Here is a 22,293-nt window from a genome sequence, read left to right on the forward strand (position 1 = left end):
ATGAAGACTTTGGAGACAGCAGTCTTGAACATACCATGGCCTACTGAGAGAACAAACAGATCTGTCCTGGAGAGGGTGAAACCAAGCTGCTCCTTAGAGGCATGTATTTTGAAGCTCTGTCTCACATGCTTTGGGCATGTTGCCAAGAGGGACCAGTCTTTAAGAAGGACATCATGCTTGGAAGGGTTGATGGATAATGGAGGAGAGGAAGACCCTGGATGAGATAGATTGACTCAGTGACTAAAGTAATAGGAGTAGGTGTTTCAGAGACAATGAAATTGGCTCAAAATAGAACAGGGTTCAGAGCTAATATACATAGGGTCACTGAGTCACACACAGAAAATTCAAGGGCACTAACAACAACAAAATGCTTTAAAAATTTTAAACAGTAAAATTTTTTACACTATAAAAAAAAACATTTTCACATTCAAATTTTCGATAGTTTATTTCAGGTTATATACGAACCACTTCAGTGGATATACTGTGTCCCTATTTAAACTTTATTCTTTTAAGCTAATTTTGTTTTTGTGTGTCATTGAGTCAATTACCACTCATAGCAACCCTATGAAACAATGGATCTGCACTCTGCCCTATCTTGTGCCATCCTCATCATCTCTGATAGGCTTGAGCCCGTTGTTACAGAAACTGTGTCAATCCATCTTGTTCAGGGTTTTCCTCTCTACTGACGCGTCACCTTTCTTAGCATGATATCCTTCTCAAAGGACTGGCACCTACTAACAGCATGTCCAAGTAAGTAAGATGAAGCTTCACCATCCAGGAGTGCCTCCAAGGAGCACCCTGGTTGCACTTTCTCCAAGACATATCTGTTCTTTTGATAGTCCACAAGATATTCAATAATTTTCTTCAACACCACGACTTGAATGTGTTGATACTTTTCTGCTATCCTTATTTTTTGTCCAACTTTCTAATGCATATAACAATTAATTGACATGACCATTGCTTGGGGCAGGTGCACTTTAGTGACATCATTGCTCTTCAGCACTTTGGGGAGGTCCTCGACAGCAGATTTTATTAACTGATGTTACCATGGGTGTTGATTGTGAATCCAGTTTAAGATTAAATCACTGACCCTTTCCCCCCATCATAATACACCCTATAAAGAACAGATTTGAGCCCTACCCTGTCTAATTAGAGGTCTTTTATATAGTCTTATTATTCTGTGAAAAAGAAAAAGAAAACCATATAACATGTTTGCGTGCATGCACGCAAGCTCTGTGTGTGTGTGTGTGTGTAAGTAAAATGACAAAACCTTAGTAGTGATTCTTTTTGAATATTGTTTTTTAAACTCCTTATTGTAAATAGACCCAAGGTTGTTATGTTTTTTAAATTTATATAATTAGCACCATCTCCTGTTGAGTTGATTTTGACTTAATCTCATGTGTGCCAGAATAAAACTCTTGTAGGATTTTTCAGCAGCTGATTTTTCAAAATTATATTGACCAGGCCTTTAACCCAGACATCGCTTGGTGGGCTTGCCGTCAGTCTTCCCATTAGCCACAAGTATGTTAATCTTGTAACCACCCAGGAACTACAGCTGAACAATCTTGTTTTATTTTCATGAGGCAAAGTTTATATTTCAGCCTTGCAGCATAATGAGTAGAGCAGTTGTGAAGTGGGAGGAGCTCTGGTGGGATAGCCCCTAGTGAGTTGTGTTGCTAACCCAAAGAGGACACTTCTCTGGCAGTTGAAATATACCATCAGCACTGTGGGAGAAAGATGGACAGTGTCATCCTACTGTGATCCACAACATAACAGTAGAAAGTGTAACATGAAGCTCACTGAGATAATTGCGTTGTTGCTCACTTTCTTCCTCCCAGTCAAATTACATGAAACTTCCTGTGATTTAAATACCTGTAAGATGTGTATGTAAGTACTGGCTACTGACAGAGGTCTGGTGGCATTGTTATTATGTTCTCACTTGCTAACCCAAAGGTTAAAGGTGTGAACTCAACTCCCTACTTTGCCAGGGAAAGATGTGGTCTGTTTTTGTAAAGATGCACAGTCAGTAAGTCAGTTCTCCCTTGTCCTGTTGGATTTCTCTGAGTCAGAATTTATTTGATGGCTGTGGATTTGATGAGGTTTATGGTCTGCTACCTACAGGATAATGGTTGAGGTGTCTGGATTTTTGTAACTCAGATAATTCATGAAATAGCCAGTCCCAAATTTCAGGTTGTTTTCTTGGCCTTAGTGGCTTGAATAGAAAATCTGTTCATTATCCCTTGTGCCTAGGAAAATGTTGAATGGAGTGATAGAACAGTGATAGAACTGACCAAGCACTTTAATTCTCTAGGATAAGAAGTCCACGTATATACACTTGCTTTCTCTTTTGTGTGTTAATACTGTTTGTAATAGGAAAAAAAGTACAAACAGTATTAACACACAAAAGAGAAATCACGCGTATATATGTGGACTTCTTATCCTAGAGAATTAAAGTCCTTGGTCAGTTCTATCACTGTCCTATATTGGTATTTAATGTCCCCAGCCATACTAATCCAGAATAAAAGAGCACCTTAGAGGCATAATGGTTAAAGCGTTAGTACTAACCAAAAGTTGATAGTCTAAGCCCACTAACTTCTCTGCAAGGGAAAGATTTATAGTCTTAAAAAATTCTATGGGGCAGTCCTACTCTCTCCTTGAGGGTCACAGTGAATTGGAATTAACTTGACAACATGAGATGGTTTTGATTGGCTTTAAAAAAAGAATAGTAGTTCTTGGGTTTGTTTGGTTTTACATTTCCATGAGTTTCCATCAGACATGTATCAAGGAACAATATTTGGGGGTCAAACCACTTACTGTAACACTTAATATAGCCTGATTAATCAGTTCTTTGTAGAGTTTACTGGTGGCCTAATTGGTTGCATATTGTACTGTCAACAGAACAACAGTACAACTGAAAGGTCAACAGTTCGAATCCATCAGCCACACCAAGGAGGAAAGATGAACAGTGTCTCTCATAAAGATTTACATTCTTAGAAACTTACTCAGTTGGAGGCTTGCATTCAACTAACTGACAGTGTGGGCTTGGGTTTAATTGGTTATTTATTAAGTACTTGATTCAAAGTAAAACTTTGAAATGCATTTCCAGTTTTCCCAGAGAGGCTTCTTAGTTCTCCATGTAAATTTTATGTTTTCCTCTGTTGCCATACCCTAAAATAGTAGCTTATTCAGAGTTACACATCATTGTGAAGTTTTGTTAGTACTTTTGTTTGTTTGTTTGGAATAACAGAATCATGGAAACATCATTAGCATATTTTTTCTTGGTAAACCAGACCTTTTAATGGACAGTGAGGTTGAAATTTGGCAGTGCTATCTACTTGCTATGCATCAGAGAGCTGGACAGTGACTAAAGATGATAGAAGAAGAATCAATGCCTTTGAGTTGTGGTGCTGGAGAAGAGTATTGAACATATCATGGACCACCAAGAAAACTAATAGGTCTGTCTTGGAGAGAGTGAAAACAAAGTTTCTCCTTGGAGACTAGGATTTTGAAGCTCCATCTCACATACATTAGGCACACGGCAATGAGAGATCAGTCCTTGGAGAAGGACATCGTGCTCGGAAGGTTGGAGGGACACCGCAGGAGAGGAAGACCCTGGATGAGATAGATTGACACAATAACTGGGGCAGTGAGACTGGTTAGGGCAGGGTTCAGAGCTGTTTTATATAGAGTCGCTGTGACTCTAAGGCAACTCAGTGGCACAGAACAATGCACAACATCTCTTATCAAGATTGTTAACAGTTTTGACATACTCAGTTTCACAGTCATTACCCTTGGCACCAGCAGTCAGGAAACTAAAGACAAATTGCATTGAGGATGTCTGCTGTCAGGGACATCTCCAGAGTACTAAAGAGCAGGTTGTCAGTCTAGAAACTAAGGTGCACCTGATCTTCATGGTCTTCACAGTTACTTGCTATGCATCAGAAAGCTGGACAGTGAGTAAGGATGACAGAGAATTTGATGCCTTTGAGTTATAGTGCTGAAGAAGAGTACTGTACTTTCAATGGACTGCCAAAAGACAAAGCAGGTCTGTCCTTGAGAAAGTTAAGCCAAATTGCTCTTTGGAAGCAAGGATTTTGAAGCTCTGTCTGACATACTTTGGCCATGTTACCAGAAGGGACCAGTCCCTAGGGAAGGACATCATTCTTGAAAAGGTAGAGGGACAGTACAAGAGAGGAAGACCCTGTATGAGATGAAGCAAGTATGTCACAGTGAGACTGGTTCAGGTTAGAGCAAGTTTCAGAGCTAATGTACATAGGGTCACTATGTGTTGCTTCTGTGAGTCAACTCTGCAGCACATAACAACAGCTACATATATGGATATGAAAGAAAGGAAGATGTCAGTTACATCTGAAAAACTGATAGCCTTTGGGACTTTTGATGTACTCATCTTAAAAACTTAATTATTCAACCATTAGTAGATAGTAGTTAGATGTCATTGAATCAATTACAACTGTGTACCCTATGAACAACAAACCAAGACCTTACCCTGTCCTGTGTCAGCCTCATGATTTCCACCATGGCTCAAACCCATTTTTGTAGCTACTGTGTCAGTTCCTTTTCTTGAGGGTCTTCCTCTACTTTTCTCAGCATGATGTCTTTTTTTCCAAGGCCTAGGGCCTCCTGAGAACATATCTAAAGTCTGTGAGATGCAGTTTCACCCTTCTTGCCTTTAAGGAGCACTCTGGTTGTACTTTCTCGAAGACAGATTGGTTGTTTTGCCAGTGCATGATATATTCAGAGCTCTGAATATTGTCAACTCTACAATTTAAAGGCATCATTTATTCTGTCTTCTTTATTCATTATAAAGTCCTTTTTTATTTATTAATAAATTGTCGGGTAGCAGTTTCATCCATATATTGTTTTAAAATGCCCATATTGTTGTTAGATGCCATTGAATGTAACTTAGAAATCACATATATAAATGGTAATATGTACTGGAGTGTAGGTAGTTTGAAGAATACATCTTAGGAATTGGTAGTTCTCAATTTTGACAGTGCTAAAGAGTCATCAGGGAACTTGTAAAAGTGAAAATTCCCAGATCCCACTATTAGATGTTACTGTAGAGGAGTAGTCACCAGTCTGCATTTTTGCCAATATTCGCAGGCAATTTTGAATTTGACCACTATGTTTAGAAACACAGGCCTAAATGTTAGAAAATGCCCAGTTAGCAATCAAATAATACTATTTTTTGAACCAAGGTATTATTTATTTAGTATTAGATAAAACTCATTGGTTATAAAGTAAAAAATTAATAATATATTCTTCTATCTGTAGGCAAGAGCTCTTAGATCAGTAAATTTCTATAAATTAATAGCTCTACAATCTTAATGTTTAAAATATGTGAGTGATAGTGCCAGTAATAACTTTTTTCAGTAAAGTTCCAGAAGCCAAATAGTGATTTTTTTTGCTAATTAATTTTTTTAACTTTCCAGAAATTCTGTATAGATGGTACAGCAGTTTTTGAGCACAGTAATTAGTCTTTTTCTTAATTGTTAGCGCATAAAAGTCAGTGTGTTACCAAAAAAATTATTGTGGTCTAGTGTTAATCATTAGATCATCTAAGGGTTTTGCACAAAATAGATTTTTTTAAAAAAAACTTCATACCCAGGCTGATTAGTAAAAGGACCTCCTTGTTCCAAATTTCCATATTCCTTGTTCCATATTTGTATGTGAATAACAAAAGCTTCTTTACTAAAATTATTTTAAACAATCAGAATTGCTGGCAGAGGACATCCTCTTATTTTTACATTTAGATCATATTTATAATTTATGTAAGCAGTGAAAATGCCATTGGATTTTACTACAGACTCTGATTGAAACTTGGTGTAATCCAAGATTTCTCCACCCAGTACATTAAATCAGGCAGCCCCAAAGGGTCTTGGTAGTCCAGCGTTTATAACATCCTTTTTTACCTGCTAATCGACCTCACTTCCTGGATCTCAGTCTGTCTAGTTATCAGCTAACAAAAGAACAGCTTTGAGTTCCTGCAGACGCTGGTGAAAAAATAATCATGAGGAAGAAATCAACCTTATGCCGTCTTTTTTGTCTGCAAAAATAAACTAAGCCATCACACAGCTAACAGGTACAGAGAGAAGATTACACGCTTTTCCATGGGAAGAAATTACAGAGAAAATGAGCATCATTTCTCAGCGTTTTTATTTTCCCTGATCTACAAGTGATGCTGCTGTAATTCTAGCTGCAGTTTTTACCGATCATTCACCACTCAGCAGCTGGTAGAGAAGTAAGACTGCTTGGCAACCACCTGCAGGGCTGCAGAGATGAATTACATTTTCGGAAACAACACACTTCTGTACTCTCGCGCCAGTCGAGGAGGCAATACTAGCTCTAGCCATGGCTCTGTAGGCCCGAAGCAAAAACACTGGGCAAAAAAGGGCTCATCAGATGAACTGCAAGCTGAGCCAGAACCATCACGCTGGCAGCAGATAGTTGCGTTTTTCACTCGAAGACACAGCTTTATTGACTGCATCTCGGTAGCCACCAGCTCCACCCAGGTAACATACCACTTGTTGAAAAAATTTACAGTGTATTTCTGTTCACATTTGCCTTGCAAAAATGTCTTAGGAAGGGTTACTTATTATTAAAAAAATGTCGATTATCCAATGAAACCTTGGATGCGCAGAAATGTATGTTTTCAGTCTGTCTATGCAGTGCTTTAGCAAGGAGGGGGGGGAACGAAAAAAAAATATTTTCCCTTATGTTCTTATGTAATGCCAACCAAAACAGTTTCCGATTTTGTTGAATGATTTCTCTAAATATAAAGCTATTGATGGATATATTAAAATATACATTCTTAATACTTGCTTCCTTATTTTTCAGCTGTGTTAAATGTTATGTTATAAACTGGGATGCCTGACCAGAAAACAAACAAACAAAACAAAACCCCCAACCTGTTTAATTGTTTAGCTTTTCTGTGTCATTAGATAACCGTAGGGAGATCCTTTGAGTAAAGGAGCAGAAGATAATTAGAAATATTGTTTAGTATTTGAAGAGTAGACAGCATTAATACAGCTGGATAGTAATATGTTTATATTTCTATCTTAAAGTTAACAATAATTAAATTATTATTTTAAGGATTTAATTAACATTTCTTATATTTTCTAAGATTAATTTTAAAGTAGTAAACTTGTGTAATGAATATAGTCATGGAATTTTTTTCAAATAGTTAAATGACAGTTTAAAACCAGATGACAGTTTTTAGCACTCTTGAAGTCTCTAGATTTTGAAATAAAAGCCTTTCTTTTTGAGAAAATGAATATTGAAATAAAGAGAGAAGGGGGGGAAAAGGTTTACTACTTTGGGAGAAATACCTCTTGTTGGGAAGGTAAGAGAATATTAATATTAAAATACAGTTTTAGCATATATACATTATGCTTCCGTTAAAAACAGTGTAAGAATCAGTCCCTTTTTTTTTAAAGAATCAGTCCCATTTTAAAAAAGTGAAAGTGCTTTTATTTTTGACAGCTATACTATTTAAGCAAAAAAACCCCACGTAAATATTCCTTAGAACCTTTCAAAAACAAGTCTTTTTGAGTTGTTATTTTAAAGAAATAATTAGAAGCAGTAGAACAAACTGTAACTCAACTATTTCTTTGGTTTTAGTTAAGAATTGTCTTCTGGTAGTTGGTAATTGAAAACTAACTTTTTAAATGTTTTTTAAAGAAAAATGGAGTTATTCATAGATAATTATTTTTATGTTTGCACTTAGGTTACTTATAATCAGGTTACTAAGGACAGATGAAATAAACTCCAAGATTGCTACTGCTCTATGAATTTAACTGATTTATTTTTACTTTAATTAGCTATCTATAAAAGATGGAAGCACTAAGTTTCAGTGTGTATTCTTTATGTCATTGGAGACTATTTTGAAATAATGTTATCCATTATCAAGAAGCTACATATTTAACACACTTTATTTTTATATGTATACACATTACTTACTATACACACAAACAATTAAATTATTGCTATCAGGCTTTCGTTTCTAAATACTGTCTTATTAAGGTCATATAAATGCAAAGGCAGGAAAAGTAATTCATTTATAAAACTAGATTGGAATTACCATATAGCTACCTGGATTTTGAGCAAAATGTTGCTATCCTGTTGCATGAAAATAGTTTTAACAATGGCCTCTATTTATAATTGATCTAACAAAAGCTGTTTAAATTTCATTTTCTATCATTTGGCTCATATCCTTTCTGAATACTGATAAATAAGTTCACAGATGTCTTTCAGATATCTTTTTGATACTTGTCTTTTTCATTACCCTTGTATTCTATATTCATACAGACATAAGGTCAAAGGTTTTAGCTGTAATTTCTCCTGCTTTAGAATATCTGTGTCATTTTTCATTCTGTACCTTTCCCCCTAAATTATGAAAACTATACTCAATGCTGAATTGGATAGTTTATATATCCAAGTATTTGCTGTAAGTCACTAGGACTTATTCTACAGGATAAAATTTAATGGGCCAGAAAAAGAATTTTAGTCATATTTGGATCTTAATTGATGTTATGATATATTTTAGTTATTTTTAGCTACTAGCTCATGATTGACTACTTTGTTTTTTAGTAGCATCAAGAAGGATTTGTGCATTGTTAGAAAGAGACTAGATTAGTGAAACCTCATAGTAATTTATTGAGCATTTACTGCATATATGTGGATATGGGGTGCAAGTTATTCAGTGATTAAAAGCAAAAGTGATTTCCAGATGAATTTCAATATTGTCAGATAAATAAGTTCGTAAGATTTGAAAGCTAGATTATTTGTATGAGATGCTATTTTTGGCATATTGGAGAAATTTGATGAGAAATTTGTGAGGTGCCTGCATTTTTGCACAAGTCAAGAACTTCTATTCTTAATCAACACTTGAGCTGTTTTTACTGCTTATTACATTTACTTACTTCCTGGATACTCGGGTGCCTCAGTCCATAGAGAGTTGCACTCTTAACCCAATGGCCACACTATTCTGATGTTTTTTAGTTTACTGATGGCTTCAAGGGGAAAAGATGGACAGTCTCCTTCCCTGCAATTTACAGCCTCGGAAACCCATTAGAGGGTCAGTCCTTAATCCTTTTCGACTCAATAATAGTGAGTTTGAGGTTGGTACTGTTATTTAGATGACATTTTGGGCCAACTGTTAGGGCCCTCTCTAAAGTACTGAAGAGCAGCAGTGTGTCTCTGGAGACTAAGGTGCGCCTGATACAGGCCATGGTCTTTGCAATCTCTTGTTATGCATCAAAGAGCTGGACAGTGACCAGGGAGGATAGAAGGAGAATTGATGCTTTTGAGCTTTGGTGTTGGAGAAGAGTGCTGAGGGTACTATGGACTGCTAGGAAAACAAACAGATTCAACCTGGAGAGGGTTAAACCGGGCTGCTCCTTGGAGGCAAGTATTCTAAAACTTCGTCTGACATACTTTGGTCATGTTGTAAGGAGGGACTGGTCCTTGGAAAAGGACATCATGCTTGAGAGGGTGGAGGGACGGCGCAGAAGGGGAAGGCCCTCTGGGAGGTGGATTGATTCAGTGACTGGGGCAGTCGGGATGAGTGTGTCGGAGACAATGAGATTGGCACAGGACAGAGCAGAGTTTAGGGCTGTTGTACATTGGGTCGCTATGAGTCGCAAGCGGCTCGACAGCACCTAACAACAACAACAACAACTTTTATATCAGAATTTTAGAATTTTCTAAGAGGTAAAAATAGTTGTTCTGCCCTTGTTAGAAACAGTAGCCTAAAATTATCACCTTATTTGACAAACTTTAAATAAACTAACTCGTGATATTTTACAAGACTATGCAAATAATTTCACAATGATTGAACCAGTTTTACGGAAGAATAAACTAACTAGGAAACTATGAACAGTGAGATTTTAGGAGAAGCCTGACTATAATTTATGCTGCTCCTTAATTTAAGAAATGATTGTTTCCTGCTTCCTAGCAGCAGCAACAACAAAAGGTACCTTAAAAAAAAAAACCCAAATATGCCTTTATAGGCCCCAATTTAGCTCCATCATCTCACAAACATGAACCTTACCATTTCTGGTGCCATCCTCATTGTCTCTAATTAATAGTGACCCTATGAACAAAAGGCCTGAAGCCCCTCTACAACTACAACATTTATCAAAGTTCATAGAGATTCCAGAGGTATGGTGTTTAGGAACTGGATACTACTCCTACTTCCAAATCTGTAAAAGTTCATAGAGATTCCAGAGGTATGGTGTTTAGGAACTGGATGCTACTCCTACTTCCAAATCTGTCATAGTATGTTTTTGTTTTCATGTGCCATTTAGTCACCTGCGGTGTAGCAATCCTTTGTATAGTGCTCTGAACCCTTCCCTGTCTTGAGCCAGTCTCACTAACTCTGACACACCACCTCCATTGTCCCAGTTACTGTATCAGTCCATCTCATCTGGGGTCTCTCTCCTGCACTGTCCATCCACCCTTCTGAGCATGATGTCCTTCTCCAAGGACCAATCTCTCCTGGCCATGTGCCCAAAGTAAGTGAGGCAGCGCTTCAAAATCCTAGCCTCCAAGGAAAGACTTGGCTTCACCCTCTCCAAGACAGACCTGTTTGTTTTCTTAGCAGTCCATGGTATGTTCAAGACTCCAGCACCACAACTCAAAGGTATCTATTCTTCTTCTGTCATCCTTAGTCATTGTCAAACTCTCTGAAGCATACCAAGTTATTGAGAAATCCATGGCCTGGATTAGGCACACCTTTGTATCTAGACTGACATCATTCCTCTTCAGCACTCTGGAGCTGTTCATGACAGATTTACCCAATGCAGTTCGTCTTTTGATTTCCTGATTGCTGTTAAGAGTGCTGAGTGTGGATCTTGTGGATCTGAGCAAGCTGTAATTGTTAACACACTCAATCTCTTCTCCACTCAGTCTCTTCTCCATCTAATTTGGTGCTGCCAGTTGGCCCAGTGGTGAGAATCTTTGTCTTCTTGATGTTGAACTTGAACCCACATTGAAGACTATAGTCCTTTCCCTTTTGCAATGAGTGCTTCAGGTCCTCCTCAGTTTCAGCAAACAAGGTTGTGTCACCTGCTTATTGTATGTTTTTAATGAGTCTTGCTCCAATTCTGATACCACACTCCTCCTTACAAAGTCCTGCTTCCTGAATGAACTGCCCTGCGTACAGACTGAAAAGGTACAGGGACAGGATACAACCCTGACACACTCCTTTCCTGATTTTGAACTATGCAGTGTTTCCTTGCTCAGTTCTGAGGACTGGTTGTTGGTCCAACTACAGGTTTTGTATAAGAACAATTAAGTGCTCTCAGATTCCCATTTTCCTCAAGGTTATCCACAATTAATTGTGATCCACACAGTCAGATGCCATTGCAGTCAATGAAACACAGACATTCTTCTTCCACTCTCTGCTTTCTGCCAAGATCCATCTGACATTGGCAGTAAGGTCCCTAATGCCATGACCTCTCTTCTAAACCCTGCCAATATTATGGTAATTCTCCCCAGAAATACCAGCTTGTCAATGTACTGTTCAAGTCTTTCCTGGATAATCTTCAGGAGGGTTTTGCTAGTGTTTGATATTAGCAATATTTTTCCGTACTCTTTGGGGTCGCCTTTTTTTGGAATGGGAATAAATATGGCTTTCTTCCAGTCAGTTGGCCAAGTAGTTGTCCTCCAGATATCTTGGCACAACTTGGTGAGCACATGCAGAGCAGCTTCTATTTGCTGAAATATGCCAGTTGGTATTCTAGCAATTCCTGGGGCTTTGATTTAATTTTTTTTTAATGGTGAGAAAAATTTATATTTAGAATTAGCCCGCTGGACTCAGTTTAGATGATCCCAATTTTGTTGGCAACATCCAAAGCATCATAATCAGGAGCAAGTAGAACATAGGCCTTCTTCTCTCCATCAGGCCCAATCAAAGCATTGCCTTTAGCCACATCAATATCATAGAGCTTCTTTACAGCTTGTTTAATTTGGTGCTTGTTGGCATTGACATCCACAATGAACACAAGTGTGTTGTTAACGTCTGTCTTCTTCATGGCTGACTCAGTGGTCAGGGGAAATTTGATGATGGCATAGTGGTCAAGCTTGTTTCTCCTGGGGCTGCTCTTCCATGGTGACATGCGGGTCTTCTTCTTCTTTTTTTTTGGCTGTTGATGCCCTTCATAATGCCTTCTTGGCCTTTAATGCCTTTGCTTTGGCTTCAGTTTTGGGAGGGGCAGGGGCTTCCTTCTTTGCTTTTGGTGCCATCTTCGTAGTAAAAAAAGCAGGACTTTTATTTTTTTTGCCAAGGTCTTCAGAACAGCGTGCACTTCCTCCTTCATCACCATTGCCTCATGCTCATATGTTGTTTCTTGAAATTCTTCTGTGTCAGCCAATTCTTTTTAATGCAGTGATTCTGTGCATTTCTTCCATCTGCTTGGAATCCTTCTTAAATCACTCAGTATCCTGACCATAGCATCCTCAAGCATTGCACTTGTGGCTTGAATTTATTCTTGAGTTCTTTCAGTTTAAGAAATGCTGAGCGAGTTTGGACCTTTTGATTTTCTGTCTCCAGCTCCTTGCACATTTCATTATAGTATTTTGCCTTGTCTTCCCAAGCAGCCCTTGGAAATCTTCTATTCAGCTCCTCAACTTCTTGATTTCTTCCCTTTGCTTTGGCTTCTTGGGCTTCTAGTGCAATATTCAGAGCTTCTTCTGACATCCATTTAGTCTTTTCTTCTTGCTTCTCAGTAGTGACTTTTTGCATTCTTCATGAATGATAATCCTCCCACAGCTCATCTGGTGGTCTTCATTAGTGTTCAAGGCCTCAAACCTATTTCTGAGTTGGTTTTTAAATTCATGGGAGATAGACTCAAGATCAATTTTTTATTTCTGTGGATATGATTTAATCTTCCTGTGGATATGACTTACTTACCCTTCTTTATTTTTAATATGAATTTGCATATGAGCAGTTGATGCAATCAGCAGTTGGCCTAGTTTTTACTGCTGATATTGAACTCTCCAACGGTTCCTTCTACATATGTAATCAGTTGATTCCTGTGCATCCCATCAGGTAAAATCCATGTGCATAGCCTGCATGTTTCATACAAAAGGTATTTGCTGTGAATAATTGATTGTACAGAATTCTGTCCTTCTAACCCCAGCCTCATTTCTATCACCAAGTCCGTATTTTCTGACTACTTCTTCCTGATTCATATTTTCTGTTTCTTCTTCCTGATTCCCAATATTTAATTTAATATTAAAGCATCTTGGTTACATGTTCGATCAATTCCTGACTCCCAACAGTTGATAGAAATAATCTATTTCCTCTTCTTTGGCTCTGGTTGTAAATAAGCACATAAATTTGAATGGCAGTAGTATTAACAGATCTTCCTTGTATGTGTATGGATATTATCCTGTCATTCCATCTCTATGTCAATATTTATGCATTCCATTTCTTTCTTTACAATGTCCAGTTTTCCTACATTCATGCTAATCACATTCTACATACAAATTGTTCATTTCATCTTAGAACTGTTCCTTCACCTTTGTGTTTCCAAATTTGAGGGCTCACCTTCATTTGCCATATCTGGTAATCTAATCTATGTGTGCTCTGGTATACATAGGGTTTTGAAAGGCCAGTGATATTTCAGAAGTGAATGGCAAATCCTTCATCCTAGTTTGTCTTAATTTGGATGTTCACTATAGAAGAATATCTGACAGACAAGTATTTTTACCTAGCAGGTGAAAGATACTTCCCTTACAGAAATAACCAATACATTCACTGCCCACCCACCTCAAGCACATGTACCTTGTCTCTCCCCTTTCCCTGCTACTTTCTCATTCCTTGCACAATTGACTACCTGGTCAAACCCTCCCATCCCCAGCCACCTGTTAATATGATCAGCAGTCACTTCTGTGATGCCTTGCACTACGTACTGCTACTGGTTTCTCATGCTGTTGTCCATCTCTTGTACCAATTTCAGAGAAGGATTTTTGCTTGAGGCTGTACTTTAAATCCCAAGTCTGGACAGCTCTCTTCTAGATTTGATGCTGTGGTGATGTTTGTTTGGCCAAGGGCCAAAAACTCGTAGAGTGGAGACTGAAGATGTATGTCCTTTCCCAAAAGATGAGATTAAGGTAGCCGAGTCGACACCCTTCTGGGAGCAGAGTGTTATGTGATCAAGGAGATTAGAGAGAGCTCAGATCCTGTCTTGTGTGACTCCATGGATTTCAGTGCTGTGTGAGTGGAGACACAAGCCAGACCCCCTGACACCCAAGCAGATATATGCACATTCATGTTTATCGCAACTTGGCAAGCAACAAATGCTGCCAAGGCCGTGGAGAAACTGGAACTCTTATTCACTGTTGGTGGGAGTGTAAAGTAGTGCAACAACTGTGGAAAGCAGTATGGTGCTTTCTCAAAAAATTGCAAATAGAAATTCCATTTGGCCCAGCAATTCCACTACTGGGAATATACCCCAAAGAGACCATAACTGACATCCAAACAGATATTTGCGCACCCATGTTCATTGCAGCTTTGTTCACAATAGCAAGGAGTTGGAAGCAACCTAAGTGCCCATTAACAAACGAGTTGATAGAGAAGTTGTAGCATATTCACACAATGGAATACTATGCTGCATTGAAAACCAAGGAACTCATACAATATTATTCAAAACGGGTGACCCTGGAGGACATTATGCTGAGTAAAGTGTCTCAGTCACAAAAGGACAAATACTGCATGGTGCCACTGTTGTAAAACAGGACTGACCTCAGGGTTGGGGGGAGACTGAGAAAGATAGGTTCAGTAATGTATGCTGCATTGAAACAGATGAGGGAGAAAACTGTTTAAAAGGGATATGTGATTAGATATTTTTGTCATGACGGGAGTCCAGAGCGAAGGCTGCATAGTGGAGTGGACCTGAGGGGAGGGATTGTAAAACAATGAAAGAATTTTACTTTTCCAAGAGGGTCGTGTATTTGGGGAGGGGAGACAAGTGCAACAATGAATGAATGGAAATCCAAAGTCTGTAAATTTTCATTGATATTAATAATAATAATAAGCCAGACCCCACAGTAGAGTTGAGACTGAAGATCTATATCCTTTTGCCCAGCCAACGCCCTTCCGGGAGCAGGGTGTTACCTGATCAAGGAGATTAGAGAGAGCTCTCAGATACCATCCTATAGCCTCCTCTAAATCTGGTGTGTATTTCTTCCACTTCCCTGTCAATGGACTGTCCTGTTGTTTTTTACAAAGATTTGCAGTTCCAAATTGATCAAACAGGCAGTTGACATATGTTAATAATAATTGATACTAGGAATTAAAAAGTTGGAATGAAAGACAGAGTTATAAATTACGGACTTATAGACAGAAATGAGGCTCAAGATCATATGATTAAATGATTAAATTTTGTTTAATCAGTGATTTATTCATTACAAATACCTTTTTTATTTTATTTTATACTGGTTTTTTTACAAAGTTCGTATACATTTTTTTTCCACACTAGATCTTTCCCATTTCTTTCACCCTCTTCCAAATAATTTTTTTAAACAAACAGCCACTATATACATGAACCTCACCTAATGGATTATACAGGAATCAGCTGGGTGTTGACTGTGGAACAGACAAAGCAAAGTATTGTAATAAAATGTGCAAAGAGCTGGAGTTGGAAAATAAAAGTTAGAACTCACTTGGCATTTCTCAAACTGAAAGAACTGAAATATTCAAGCCTTGATCGCAATACTAAAAAAAGGTTTGAATGACCAGAAAGCATCAAAAGAACATGTAAGAAATAGATGAGTCACAGTACCAAAAAGAATTGCTTGGCACAGAACTATTTCAGGAAATAGCATACAGTGCAGAAACAATGTGATGAATGAAGGAGTTCAATCTGCACTGAAAGCACTGGTAAAAATAAAGCCCCAGGAATTGATGGACTATCAATTGACATGTTTCAGCAAACAGATACAACACTGGCTGTTCTCACCAGTCTGTACCATGAAATTTAGAAGACAGCTAACTGGAAGAAATTTAGAAGACTGGCTAACTGGAAGAAATCTGTATTTGTTCCTATTCCACAAAAAGGTGATTCAGCAGAACATGTGGAAATGACAGTATTCCAGAAGATAGCTTTCTTATACAGACCTTTTAAATAATATTTTAAAGAACTCTAGGTCAAATTCCTATGATTTTTTTGACATTTTTCATTAGCATATTGTTGTTGTTGTTATATGCCATTGAGTCGCTTGCAACTCATAGCGACCCTATGTACAAGAGCCCTAAACGCTGTTCTGTCCTGTGCCAAATACATTCATTCCCACCACTCCACTCACAGAATCGATCCATCTCATCGAGGGTCTTCCTCTCCTGCACCGTCCCTCCACTCTCCCAAACATGATGTCCCTCTCCAAAGACCAGTCCCTCCTTGCAACATACCCAAAGTATGTCAGACAAAGCTTCAGAATCCTTGACTCCAGGGAACATTCTGGCTTCACTCTCTCCAGGACAAACCTGTTTGTTCTCCTAGCAGTCCATGGTATAGTCAAAGCATTTGCTTTTTAAATTAAAAAAAAAAAACAAAACCACACACACACAAAAAAACCCAAACTGTTTCTGTTTTTTAATTATTTGTGCTTAACTAGCATAGATAATTAAAAACCTGAACAGTTTTTTTAATTTAAAAAGCAAATGCTTTGAAGTAATTTTCTTCATTTGATTTAATATCTCTTTCCCCCTTAGTCACCTGAAGAAAAGGTCAGCAAATTACATCCTACACCATATCTTCCCTGTTATATGTTCTTTTTGTAAATAAGCCACACTTATATCCATTTGTTTATGTGTTGGCTTTGTTTTCAAGTTACAATAATGGTATTTGGTAGATGTAACAGGAACTCTCTGGCTTATAAAGCCTAAAATATTAATGATCTGGCCTCTTTGAAATTCCATTTGCCCATCTCTAACCTAAATATTGATGGAATATTCAGAGAGAACAAAGTACAGTAAAATAGAGTAGCAATACTGAGCTAAAATAATAGTCTTTTTGAACTATATTAAAGGGACAAGAGAGCAAAACAAAGAGAGCAAAGTTTACTGTCTTAAAGAATGGTGATCTTATCAGATTTCTCTTTTTATTTTAAAGTACTACTGAAATAATGTTTTCATTCATCTCCCAAATAGTCACTATGAACTGAATATTAAGGAGTGCTAGAACAAAAATGAAAATCCTTGCTTTTATAGAGTTTATATTAAAATGGAGGATGATAGATAATAAACGTCATTAGCGACCCTCTGAACCTTGCCCTATCTTGACCCAGTCTCACTGTCTCTGCTCCCATTGCCACAGTCACTGTGTCCATCGCATAGAGTATCTTCCTCTCCTGCACTGACCCTCCACCTTTCCAAGCATTATGTCCTTCTCCAGGGAAATGTGTGGTTTGGGGGTTTTGTGTGTATGAAGAGAAAGAGAAAAAGAGAGGTTATGGGTGTGGGTAAGAGTAAGATGCTAATAGGATAACCAAGAAGGACTTAAAGGTGTAATATTCGTGAAGACATGAATGAAGTTAGGGAACTGAGCATTCTAGACATGTGAATAGCAAATAGGCTCTAAAGGAGAAGCTCTTAAAGGCAGTCAGTGTTACTGAAATAGAGAGGGAAGTAACAAGACCCTGAAGCTCCTAGAATCTTATAGAAAAATGAATAGGATAAATATTTTGTTGTTAGGTGTCATAGAGTGACCCATGACTTGTAGTAACCCCGTGAACAGCAGATCAGAACCTTGCCGTATCTTATACCATTCTCATGATCTCAGCTTTTGTGAGTCTATCTTATTGGGGATCTTTCTCTTTTTCTGAACCTCCAACTTTCCCAATATGATGTCTTTTTTCCAGAATGTCCCTTTCTGACAGCACACCCAAAGTATGTGAGGCAGAGTTGCACCATCCTTCCCTCTGAGGAACATCTTGTTTGCACTTCTTCCACAACAATCTCATTTGTTCTTTTGACAGTCTGTGGGATCCTTGGTGTTCTCTAACACCACACTCAAAGGGCCCATTTCATTCTGTTGAACAAAGGATCACTGAGTAAGAGCTGCCTTAATGGTACCAAACAACAAAAACAATCATAAGTTAAAATTTTATGATTATACCTATTTCCTTAGACACATTCTATGTACTCAGGTGGAAAAGCATATGACAATTAGTAGTTTCATCCACTTGTGTTAATCTTTTCTATGTCTTCAAATCCTGTTTTGATCTCTATCTCCATACTTCAGGGTTGGAGGAAGAGTCATCAACAACCTTCGTTATACAAATGACACAACCTTGCTTGATTAAACTGAGGAGGACCTTAAGCACTTGTTGCAGAAGGTCAAGGACTGTAGACTTCAATATGGATTGAAGATCAACATCAAGCATACAAAGATTCTCACCACTGGGTCAGTTGGCAGCACTGTGCTAGATGGAGAAGAGATTGAGGTTGTTTTCAGTTAACAGCTACTTGGCTCCACAGACAGCACTCTTGGCACCAACAGTTAGGAAATCTAAAGACGAATTGCACTGGGAAAATCTGCTGTCAGGGACCTCTCCAGAGTACTGAGAAGACACTATGTCAGTCTAGAGATAAAGGTGCATCTGACTCAGGCCATGGTCTTCACAGTTACTTGCTATTGCATCAGGGAGCTGGACAGTGACTACGGGTGACAGAAGAATCGGTGCCTTTGAGTTGTGGTCTTGGAGAAGAGTCGAACATACTATGGACTGCCAAGAAAGCAAATAAGTCTGTCTTGGAGATGGTAAAACCAAGTTTCTCCTTGGAGGCAAGGATTTTTAAGCTCATTGGGCATGTTACAAGGAGAGACCAGTCCTGGGAGAAGAACATCATGCTGGGAATGGTGAAGGAGAGGCACAGGAGAGGAAGACCCTGGATGAGATGTGTTGATACATTAACTGGGGCTGTGGGGATAGGTAGGTGTGTCAGAGTCAATGAACAGGTTTCGGAGCTGTTTTACATAGGGTTACTATTAGTCGCAGGTGAATCAATAGCACATAACAACATCATACTTTAAAATTTTAATTTCCTTTTTGACCACAAGAATTAAAGATGATTAGCTGAAAGATGATAAAATATTTTTGTATTGAAGAAATGATAAACTTTACTTGAACATCATGACTTCTGAAAGAGGACATAGATTGATCAAATAGATGATCTGTCTACATGAACTAAGATATCTGTAGCCATGTTTCTATATTACAGTGTCCACATCAATGTTAAAATTAGTTTTCTTCTTTTCTTTTTGTTAGTTTAAAATCAGAAATCTTGTCCTGAGTAATTTATTTAAAATATATCTATATATATGTTTTATGCATGTTCCCTTCAAAGATATTTATAGCATACTATATGCAATTGATTTGAATAACATTTTTATATTTTCTTGCTGTACTGTTTTGTTGAAAGCATATTTCAATAACAGAAGAGCATTTGGATAAAAGATAAAGCATTTAAAATTAAACTACAAGAAACATCTTTATTATATAGTTAACTAGCCTCATCGAAAACAATGACTTCCACTGTGCTGCATTTTCTTCTATACAAATGTGAAGTCTGCTAGTTTTTCCTGGCTTCTGTCTAGTTTTAGATAACTTCTCTGACATACAGTCATAATACCATGCCTCACTGGAACAGAATTGCTCTTTAAAGGAAAGAACAGAGAATTTGGATTAAAAGTAGTAACTAACTTGTTATCTGGCTATTGATAGCAAAAATTTTGCTAATTCTTACGTTCCTCTAAACGTAATACAAATTTTATTTTTATACATATAAACATTTTTATATTCTAAACTTGGTCCTCTTTCAACTGAAATTAAGTGCTTCTTAGGCACCTGGTTATTGTTTCTGTGCACCATAGAGTCAGAACTGAACCAAACTAAAGCATACCTTCTGGTGAGTTTCAGAGGCATCTAATCAGATTGCTCATCTTTCTTGTGCTGAGCAGCTAGTGGACTCAAACCATGTGCATCCAGGATTGCAGGGCAGTTCTTTCCACTAGGCCACTAAAGCTCCCTATCTCTTCTTTTAGTTTCCTTTTATATTGTGAAAATTATTTTGATGAATAATTTTATTTTTATGAATACATTTAATGGGTTCAGATTGCCTTGCAAGTCTTTCATGCCTGGGGCTAACAGTAGGGTGAAAGGTAATTTTTAGCTGTGGGTGTTATTCTTAACTATCTTCAGTATGGCTTACATTTCTACATTAAGTAAACAAAAATCCTCACCACTGGGCCAATCATCATGGGTAACATCATGATCGATGGAGGAAAGGTTGTCAACGATTTCATTTTACTAGGACCCACAATACACCCAGGGTAATAGGAATCAAGAAATCAAAAGACTTACTGCATTAAAAGAATGAACTCCCAGGAACCTTTCCAGAGTGCTAAAGAGCAATCAGCCAGTTTAAAGACTGAAGGTGTGCCTAGTCCAAGCCATAATATTTTCATTTGATTCCTACTCATACTAAGTAGGGTCAGTGAATCAGTATGACAGAGAATTGATACCTTTAAGTGTAGTGTTGGTGAAGAGTACTGATTAGCAGCACATTGAGTGCCTTAAAGAACAGTCAAGTCTATCTTAGAGGAAGTGCAACCAACGTGCTCCTTACAGGGAAGGATGATAAAACTTCATCTCAAATGCTTTGGGCATGCTTTCAGGTGGGGCTAGTCCTTAGAAAATGACATCATACTGGTAAAGATCAGAGAAAGAGAGGATGGATTCACATAGGAACGTGTCACAGGATAGGGCAAAAGTCACCTCTATTGTTTATAGGGTTGCTGTGAGTCATAGAGGACTCAGAGGCGTGGAACATCAAAATGAGCACTTAAGCATCTGTGCCTCCCAGAAACCTTAATAAAGGTAGTAGGTGTGTTCAATATATACATATTGTTGAATGATTGGGAGTGTGAGAGAGTAGAGCATAGTTATAAATTATTCACTGTTAGTACTTGATGAAGCTTCAGAACACAAAAATCTGTTAACAAGCTGATTTCAAGATTTTCGGACCTCAAATTAGGTGTGAAGTGTGAACTATAAGGAAAATTAGTAAGAATCTTCAAAAACAAATCAGTGTAAAAATTTTCCTAAAAAACTCACATTGATGCTGGTAAATTTTTTTTTTAAATCTGTATTATCTCTTAAATTATTTTATAGAATTTACCATTTGCCGCAGTGTTTTTGAGACCGTATTAATATTATAGCCTCTGTTGCCATGGAAACAAGTCTCTGAAGGCAGACTCAGAGGCTAATGATTCCATGCTGTTGCTATGGATAGAAACAACTGAGATTGTTGTTAGTCACATGGTCAAGATTTGAGGGGGGGGGATATTTGCAGCTGATCTTACTGTGCGATACAAATGGAGCAGAACAAGGATGAGGACATGCTAGTCATTATTATCTAATTAGTAAAATCTGTATTTTTCAAGTTCAAAATGCTTATGCTGAGTTCTTTTCTAGAATCTAAAATAGTTACTATCTATTACTCTTTTGACTTTTATATTAAAACTTATATTCTTAACCATTTTGTTGTTATGTACCATCCAGTTGAAACCAACTGACTCACAGTTTTCAAAGTGTGTAAATCGCACCAGAGATTGCCATCTTTTGCCTGTGGAGCACTTGGTAGATTTTTACTGCCTGCTGCCTTTGGATTGACAGGACTAATTTTCTACAGCTTCCCAGAATTGTATCATGTTTTTGGTCCTACCTTTTGTTGTTGCTGTACAACCTGTTTGTTGTTGTTGCTGTATATGAGTTAGAACGGTGTTGTAGCTGAATCTTTTGCAGATTTTCAGAGGCAGTAAATTGCTGGGGAGGAAATCACCCATCTTTCTTACACGGAGAGAGAGGCTGGTGAATTCCAACCACATGCCTTTTGAGTGGGTAGCACAGCTCTTTATTAACTGGTGTGTCCTGTATTATTACCAAATCTGTTTGGTTAATATTCATTTAAATCTATATGTTTGTTTCAAATAAGATAACATCATTACTTAGTTCTACAATTCTTGTTACCTGAATGAGGTTTTACCTGGGGCTTAGAAATACTGTGTATGTTGATAATGTCATTTGTTGAGTTATTCTTTACCAGTGACTGCTTTTTCTTCAGAAAGAGACTTGTGTTCTTTTTCAGAGTATTTTGTCTGTGGTGTTTAAAGGGTGGATTAATATGGTATAGGTTGTTTTAGGATTTTAAAAAACTGTGTCAGAAATAAAATTCACAGTGACATTTTTTATTCCCTATTTTCA

General features: G+C 37.7%; 1 protein-coding gene across 8 annotated transcripts in view; it reads left to right on the plus strand.

Annotated features, from left to right (window-relative positions):
• Positions 1 to 22,293, plus strand: part of DLG1 (discs, large homolog 1 (Drosophila)) — a 266,080-nt gene that overhangs the window by 101,963 nt on the left and 141,824 nt on the right. For 2 of the 8 annotated variants that reach the window (XM_006884185.1, XM_006884186.1), the window contains exon 1: positions 6,300 to 6,533. The exons of 5 other annotated variants lie outside the window; for them this stretch is intronic. In XM_006884185.1, coding sequence (XP_006884247.1) covers positions 6,300 to 6,533 — 234 coding nt within the window. Of the gene's footprint in view, positions 1 to 5,975; positions 6,534 to 22,293 lie in introns of those variants that run through there. One more of the 8 variants, XM_006884187.1, reaches the window with a different exon arrangement.

This window comes from Elephantulus edwardii, unplaced genomic scaffold (genome assembly GCF_000299155.1).
Source record: "Elephantulus edwardii isolate Elephantulus edwardi_28Jun2011 unplaced genomic scaffold, EleEdw1.0 scaffold00032, whole genome shotgun sequence".
NCBI classification, from domain to species: domain Eukaryota; kingdom Metazoa; phylum Chordata; class Mammalia; order Macroscelidea; family Macroscelididae; genus Elephantulus; species Elephantulus edwardii.